General features: G+C 49.7%; 1 protein-coding gene across 1 annotated transcript in view; it reads left to right on the forward strand.

Annotated features, from left to right (window-relative positions):
* The window catches only part of LOC144686897 (protein lifeguard 3-like), a 59,315-nt gene extending 51,593 nt beyond the window's left edge, over nucleotides 1-7,722 (forward strand). Inside the window, exons 7-10 of the mRNA XM_078552724.1 lie at nucleotides 690-777; nucleotides 919-1,014; nucleotides 1,806-1,859; nucleotides 5,000-7,722. Coding sequence (XP_078408850.1) covers nucleotides 690-777; nucleotides 919-1,014; nucleotides 1,806-1,859; nucleotides 5,000-5,143 — 382 coding nt within the window. The 3' untranslated portion in view covers nucleotides 5,144-7,722. The remainder of the gene's footprint in view (nucleotides 1-689; nucleotides 778-918; nucleotides 1,015-1,805; nucleotides 1,860-4,999) is intronic.
* Nucleotides 7,723-8,016: the final 294 nt, after the last annotated feature.

Consider the following 8,016-nt stretch of genomic DNA (forward strand, 5'->3'; position numbering starts at 1 on the left):
AGACCCCACTGGGAGATAACCCAGTGCTTTCATGTCCAGTCCATGGACCCTGTGAAGAGAAAGATGTCAAAGTCCAGCTGATCCCTCCATCGCTGTCACCAACTTTATTCATTGGAAGGTTGCTGCATTTTTCCTGAAACATTCTGGTTCCCTGCACACATTTTATTGGATGGTAAATAATTTGGTGCCTGTTGTGCACCCTCATTGAGATGTGGGGAGACTGGAGAAACTGGGGTTGTTCTCCTTGGAGCAGAGAAGGTTAAGGGAAGGTTTAATAAGGGTTTTGAGAGAGTAAGTAAGGAGAAATTGTTCCCACTGGCCAGAGGGTCACAGATTTAAAGTAACTGGCAAAAGAACCAGAGGGGGAGATGAGAATTATTTTACACAGTGAGTTGTTGTGATCTGGAAGGCGCTGCCTGAAAGGGCGGTGGAAGCAGATTCAATAGGAATTTTCAGAAAGGAATTGGATAAATACTTGGAAAAGAGCAATGTGCAGGGAGATGGAGAATGACCAAGGGGAGTGAGATTAATTGGATACCTCTTTCAAAGAGCTGGCACATGCATAATGGGCTGAATGGCCTCCTTCTGTGCTGTAAGATTAATGTCAGGCGCTTGGAGCTGGTGTGTTCAGAGTCTGTGACTGTTCCTGGTCTCTGTAGCTCGATAATCTTTCACTCCTGTGTCCGCAGTTACCACACTACCAAGTCTGTGTTTCTCTGCCTCGGGATCACTGCCCTGGTCTGTCTCGGTGTCACTATCTTCTGCTTCCAGACCAAGGTAACGGGGCCTGGGAGATGGTGGGGACAGGGTGAGGGGGAGCAGTGAACTGGGGCGGTGTTGTGGGTGGGGCGGGGGGTGGGGTAGTGGGGGGTGTGAGGGAGACGTACAGAGAATTAACGGCAGCAATATTTATTCCAGGTGGATTTCACTTCGTGTGGAGGCCTGTTTTGTGCCCTGGGGATTGGTCTCTTTGTTGCTGGGATTGTCGTTACCATTGTTCTGTCTTTCAAATATGTAAGTCACGCTCAACACTCTAAGTGAGGACTGAATACCGGCAAGGGGGAGAGAGAAAGGGAAGGAGGGAGAGAGAAAGGGAAGGAGGGAGAGAGAAAGGGAAGGAGGGAGAGAGGGAGAAAGAGAAAAGGAAAGGGAGGCTGCACGAGAAAGGGATGGAGGTGGAGGTGGATTTTCCTAAAACTATTACTCAGTATCTGAGTCAGGGGAGTTAGTCTGTCGGAATCCAGGAGAGAGGGAGCCAGAGGTCCCTGTGGTTCACCGCACAGGAATGTGAGAGGGAGCTCATGGCCTAGTTGAAAAGACCGAGCTCCTGAGCAGTTACCATGAGGCTGGAAGAGTGGCTCAGCTTGAGCTCGAGAGCAAATCTCCAGGGAAAGAAACTCATTTTGAGAGAGTTCTGGAATTTAGAAATTCCCTGGCTGGGGAAGGTTAGAACAGGGATAAGCTCTCCGGAGTGAAGAGTCACTTTGGGGCTGATTCGGGGGGAATTGAATGTTTAATTCAGGGACAGTGTAAAGTAAACCGTGAAATGGGTTTCTCGCTTATGGTTAAACGTATGAGGGAAATGTTCTGCTCCGTCAATTAAAGCGTGAGAGTTTCCGACAAGTTAAATGTTGTCTATGTTTCTGAGTCAGGACGGTGAGTAACTCGGAGGGGAACTTCCAGGTGGTGGTGTTCCCATGCGTCTGCTGCCCTTGTCCTTCTAGATGCTGGAGGTCGAGGGTTTGGAAAGTGCTGTCGAAGGAATTTGAACACTGAGATTAATCCATGTCTTTGTATTCCGGCAGATTCCGTGGCTTCACATGTTGTATTCTGCAATAGCAGCCATTGTTTTTACTCTGGTGAGTGACGTTTCCTCTTGTCAGCGAGTGCTGTCCCGATCACTCCCGAGCTGATTGTCGAGCCCTGGTGTCTCTATCTCTGAGCTCCCTATGAGACTCACTGTATCACTGCTGATGCAGAGTCAGAGTAAAGCTCCCTCTACACTGTCCCCATCAAACACTCCCGGGACAGGTACAGCACGGGGTTAGATACAGAGTAAAGCTCCCTCTACACTGTCCCCATCAAACACTCCCAGGACAGGAACAGCACGGGGTTAGATACAGAGTAAAGCTCCCTCTACACTGTCCCCATCAAACACTCCCGGGACAGGTACAGCACGGGGTTAGATACAGAGTAAAGCTCCCTCTACACTGTCCCCATCAAACACTCCCAGGACAGGAACAGCACGGGGTTAGATACAGAGTAAAGCTCCCTCTACACTGTCCCCATCAAACACTCCCGGGACAGGTACAGCACGGGGTTAGATACAGAGTAAAGCTCCCTCTACACTGTCCCCATCAAACACTCCCGGGACAGGTACAGCACGGGGTTAGATACAGAGTAAAGCTCCCTCTACACTGTCCCCATCAAACACTCCCAGGACAGGTACAGCACGGGGTTAGATACAGAGTAAAGCTCCCTCTACACTGTCCCCATCAAACACTCCCGGGACAGGTACAGCACGGGGTTAGATACAGAGTAAAGCTCCCTCTACACTCTCCCCATCAAACACTCCCAGGGCAGGTACAGCACGGGGTTAGATACAGAGTAAAGCTCCCTCTACACTGTCCCCATCAAACACTCCCAGGACAGGTACAGCACGGGGTTAGATACAGAGTAAAGCTCCCTCTACACTGTCCCCATCAAACACTCCCAGGACAGGTACAGCACGGGGTTAGATACAGAGTAAAGCTCCCTCTACACTGTCCCCATCAAACACTCCCGGGACAGGTACAGCACGGGGTTAGATACAGAGTAAAGCTCCCTCTACACTCTCCCCATCAAACACTCCCAGGGCAGGTACAGCACGGGGTTAGATACAGAGTAAAGCTCCCTCTACACTGTCCCCATCAAACACTCCCAGGACAGGTACAGCACGGGGTTAGATACAGAGTAAAGCTCCCTCTACACTGTCCCCATCAAACACTCCCAGGACAGGTACAGCACGGGGTTAGATACAGAGTAAAGCTCCCTCTACACTGTCCCCATCAAACACTCCCAGGACAGGTACAGCACGGGGTTAGATACAGAGTAAAGCTCCCTCTACACTGTCCCCATCAAACACTCCCAGGACAGGTACAGCACGGGGTTAGATACAGAGTAAAGCTCCCTCTACACTGTCCCCATCAAACACTCCCAGGACAGGTACAGCACGGGGTTAGATACAGAGTAAAGCTCCCTCTACACTGTCCCCATCAAACACTCCCAGGACAGGTACAGCACGGGGTTAGATACAGAGTAAAGCTCCCTCTACACTGTCCCCATCAAACACTCCCAGGACAGGTACAGCACGGGGTTAGATACAGAGTAAAGCTCCCTCTACACTGTCCCCATCAAACACTCCCAGGACAGGTACAGCACGGGGTTAGATACAGAGTAAAGCTCCCTCTACACTCTCCCCATCAAACACTCCCAGGACAGGTACAGCACGGGGTTAGATACAGAGTAAAGCTCCCTCTACACTGTCCCCATCAAACACTCCCGGGACAGGTACAGCACGGGGTTAGATACAGAGTAAAGCTCCCTCTACACTCTCCCCATCAAACACTCCCAGGGCAGGTACAGCACGGGGTTAGATACAGAGTAAAGCTCCCTCTACACTGTCCCCATCAAACACTCCCAGGACAGGTACAGCACGGGGTTAGATACAGAGTAAAGCTCCCTCTACACTGTCCCCATCAAACACTCCCAGGACAGGTACAGCACGGGGTTAGATACAGAGTAAAGCTCCCTCTACACTGTCCCCATCAAACACTCCCGGGACAGGTACAGCACGGGGTTAGATACAGAGTAAAGCTCCCTCTACACTCTCCCCATCAAACACTCCCAGGACAGGTACAGCACGGGGTTAGATACAGAGTAAAGCTCCCTCTACACTGTCCCCATCAAACACTCCCAGGACAGGTACAGCACGGGGTTAGATACAGAGTAAAGCTCCCTCTACACTGTCCCCATCAAACACTCCCAGGACAGGTACAGCACGGGGTTAGATACAGAGTAAAGCTCCCTCTACACTGTCCCCATCAAACACTCCCAGGACAGGTACAGCACGGGGTTAGATACAGAGTAAAGCTCCCTCTACACTGTCCCCATCAAACACTCCCAGGACAGGTACAGCACGGGGTTAGATACAGAGTAAAGCTCCCTCTACACTGTCCCCATCAAACACTCCCAGGACAGGTACAGCACGGGGTTAGATACAGAGTAAAGCTCCCTCTACACTGTCCCCATCAAACACTCCCAGGACAGGTACAGCACGGGGTTAGATACAGAGTAAAGCTCCCTCTACACTGTCCCCATCAAACACTCCCAGGACAGGTACAGCACGGGGTTAGATACAGAGTGAAGCTGTCTCTGAATTGTGCCTAAATGCAGGCTGCACATCGCCCTGTGTTGCGCTGTTGTGATGTTGCCATTTCCCGAACTGTTTGAATGATCAGTCTGAGGGCTGCTGCTGTTTTACTGACAATAAGATGACAGCCATTGCCCTGGATGCTGATCCCACAGTGATCTGGACCCAGTGTTCTCCAGAGACAGTGATCACCATCCATCCTGTCAAAGGGAGTGTTCCTCTTTCACCCTTATACCTCCCTTCATATAAAGTGGGTATGTTCACACTGCCTCTCGCCAGCTGCCATCACTAAGAGCCTGGATCATTTTTCCCAAAGGTCTCTCTCTGGCCCCCACTTCTCTCTTGTTCCCCCAACTCCTGCCCCATCCCCCCCTCTCCCCTGCACCCCCCCTCTCTGTCTGTGCCCCACCCCACCTCTGTCTCTCTGGGCTCCTCTCTCTCTCTCTCTCTCCAGGACCCTCCACCTCGCTCCATCCGCCCCCCCTCTCCCCCAACCCCAAATCTCAGGGCCCCCTCTCCTCTTTCTCCGGGCCCTCGCTCCTTCAACATTCATTAACCTCTCTCTCTCTCTCTCTCTTTCTCTTCTAGTTCTTGGCCTTTGACACTCAGCTGATCCTGGGCAACAGACGACATTCCATCAGCCCAGAGGAGTATGTTTATGGGGCACTCAGACTCTACACAGACATTGTCCAAATCTTCATCTACCTCCTTCAGTTGTTTGGATCCAGATGAAGATGCAGACTGTGGTTCTGTTACAGACACACCTCCCTCATTCTCTCTCTTTGTGTAAAATAATCTTGCGCTTATAGAATTCAGTGAAAAGTTACTTCAGCACAGTTGGAATTATTGGATGTAGCTCCTGTTCTGACAGGTCCCTACCTCCTGATCTTCTGCCTAAAATGGCTTCCTCTCCAAAATAAATAAATTATAAAATAAAAACAGAAAATGCTGTAAATATGCAGCAGGTCAGGCAGCATCTGTGGAGAAACAGACTTAACGTTTCAGGTCGATGACCTTTCACCAGAACTGGGAAAATGTTAATGGTTTTTAAACAAGTCAGAGCCTGAATTGAGGGGAGGGGGAGCTGAACAAAAGGGGAAGGTTTATGACAGGGTGAAAGGTCATCGACTCGAAACGTTCACTCTGTTTCTCTCTCCACGGATGCTGCCTGACCTGCTGAGTTTTTCCAGAATTTTCTGTTTGCATTCAGGTTTCCAGCATCTGCAATATTCAGCCTTTTAAAGGAAATGCATTATGTGATACGCTGGTGATCCCCATTCATACACAATGTCTATACCTCCGGGCCCACCTTGTACTGTTTCTCTTAGTCTCTTGCTCCAAGGATTCTCCCCAAATCAAAGATAGTCCTCAACAAGTGCAATCCATGGGTGAGACTTCAGTTGACTGAGGAAAAGAGCATTTGAGGATCAGGATCTCAAACCCGAGACTAAGTTTTGTCTTACCGGGCAGCTGTGATCACTGGGCTCCGAAATGTTTCAGAGACTTGGACAACCTACAGCCGGCACCTCAAAGCGCTGGAGAAGACTGGGGAAGTAACCACCAGCGATGCCTTCACAACATCCTCCAAATCCACTGGCCAGAAGGGTGGACCAACAGCAGCGTCCTCTCCCCAGGCCAACTCACCCAGCACCGGGGCGCGAATCACCCCAAAACCAGCTCCGCTGGGTGGGACACGTCGTTCGTGCGCCTGACACCAGAATCCCAAAGTAACTGCCCCACCTGGAACTCGGACACTCCCAGGAGGACAGCGGCAACGTTTTAGGGATGTCCTCAAAGCTTCCCTGAGGAGGTCCAACATCCCCATCGACTCCATGGGAGACCATCCAGAATGGAGAAGGTTCATTCGGGAAGGCACCGAACACGGAGAGACTCCATCGGGAATGTGCAGAGGAGAAGTCGAGGCTTCGGAGGGAGCGCATAACCACCCCGCCCCTCCGCCCCCAAACAACCCATCCACACAACCCCTTCAACACCACCTGCCCCGCATGTGGCAGAGTCTGCAAGTCACACATTGGACTTATCAGCCACCTCAGAACCCATTGAACCGGAGTGGAAGCAAATCACCTTCGACCCTGGGGGACAATCCAAGGAGGTGTGATTGAGGACAGTTACACAAAGTGTACATTATTATTCCCCCACAAGCAGTGGCTGGAGGGTCACTAACCAGAGGACAGAGATTGAAGGTGATTGGTAAAGGAACTGAGGGAATTATTTTCCACAGTGAGTTGTTGTGACCTGGAATGCACTGTCTGAAAGGATGGTAGAAGCAGATTCAATAGGAACGTTCAAAAGGGAATTGGATAAATGGTTGAAAGAATAGAATTTTGGGAAGGAGCATGGGGAATTGGGATGAATTGGATCATTCTACCAAGGTACCAGCACAGGCACAATGGGTAGAATGGTCTCATCCTGTGCTGTAAGATCTGGTGATTGTTTAACCCTTGTGTGACTGATTACAGATTTGAGTTCAACCCTGCCTGAAAGTGACATTCTGCGTGTTCAGAAGCAGCTCTTTCCCTCTCCCCCACAGAGCAGCTCTTTCCCTCTCCCCCACAGTTCCAATCCCAAAGCCGACATCTCTGACTCAGACATACTCTACAAATCAACAGTTAATATTATAGCCAGTTATATGTTTCCTTCCTGCAGTAACTTTCAGTGCAGCCCCAGCTGACTGTTAATCATACAGCTCTCTCCATTTACTGTAAAGCAATGGGACATAGGAGCAAGAGAAAGGCCATTCAGCCCCTCGACCCTGTTACATTGAAACAGGAGGAGGAGGCCACTCAGTCCCTCAAGACAGCTCTCCCATTCAGTCAGATCAGGGCAGATGTGGATCTTAATCCCAGTTACCACCTTTGCCTATCATTATTTCCCTGCTCCAAAAAAAACTATCAATCTCAATTTTGGAATTTTCAATTGACCGACCCCCTCAACCTCCGAGGATTTGCGGGGAGAGATTTCCAGATTCCCACTGCCCTGTGTGTGAAGAAATGCTTCCTGACAACACCCCTGAATGGTCTGGCTCGAATCTGAAGGTCTGGTTTCTCCCACCATAGGGAACGTTTTCTTTGCATTGACTCTTATCAAATCCTTTCATCATTTTTAAACATCTCGATCAGGTTGCATCCCAACCTTCTAAACGGATAAGGTTGCTCTGCATCACTGTGTAAGCATTATTGATATGTTTGTGGTTGCTGCTTTACAATTTTATTTACTGCTGAATGTTTACAAGGTTAGTTACAGAACCTATATTCTGTACAATGTTGTAATAAAATGCTTTTGGTTACAAATTGCCATTGATTGAGTGAAATTTTAAAGTCGAAAAATACTGGATATACACAACAGCTGGTATTTTAAAAACTTTATTCTTGAGATGTGGGCATCGCTGGCTGGGCCAGCATTTACTGACCAACTCTAATTGCCCTTGAGAAGGTGGTGGTGAGCTGCCTTCTTAAACCACTGCAGTCCCTGTGGTGTAGGTACACCCACAGTGCTGTTAGGGAGGGAGTTCCAGGATTTTGACCCAGCGACAGTGAAGGAACGGTGATATATTTCCAAGTCAGGATGGTGAGTGACTTGGAGGG

Source organism: Cetorhinus maximus, chromosome 11 (genome assembly GCF_964194155.1).
Source record: "Cetorhinus maximus chromosome 11, sCetMax3.hap1.1, whole genome shotgun sequence".
Classification (NCBI taxonomy): domain Eukaryota; kingdom Metazoa; phylum Chordata; class Chondrichthyes; order Lamniformes; family Cetorhinidae; genus Cetorhinus; species Cetorhinus maximus.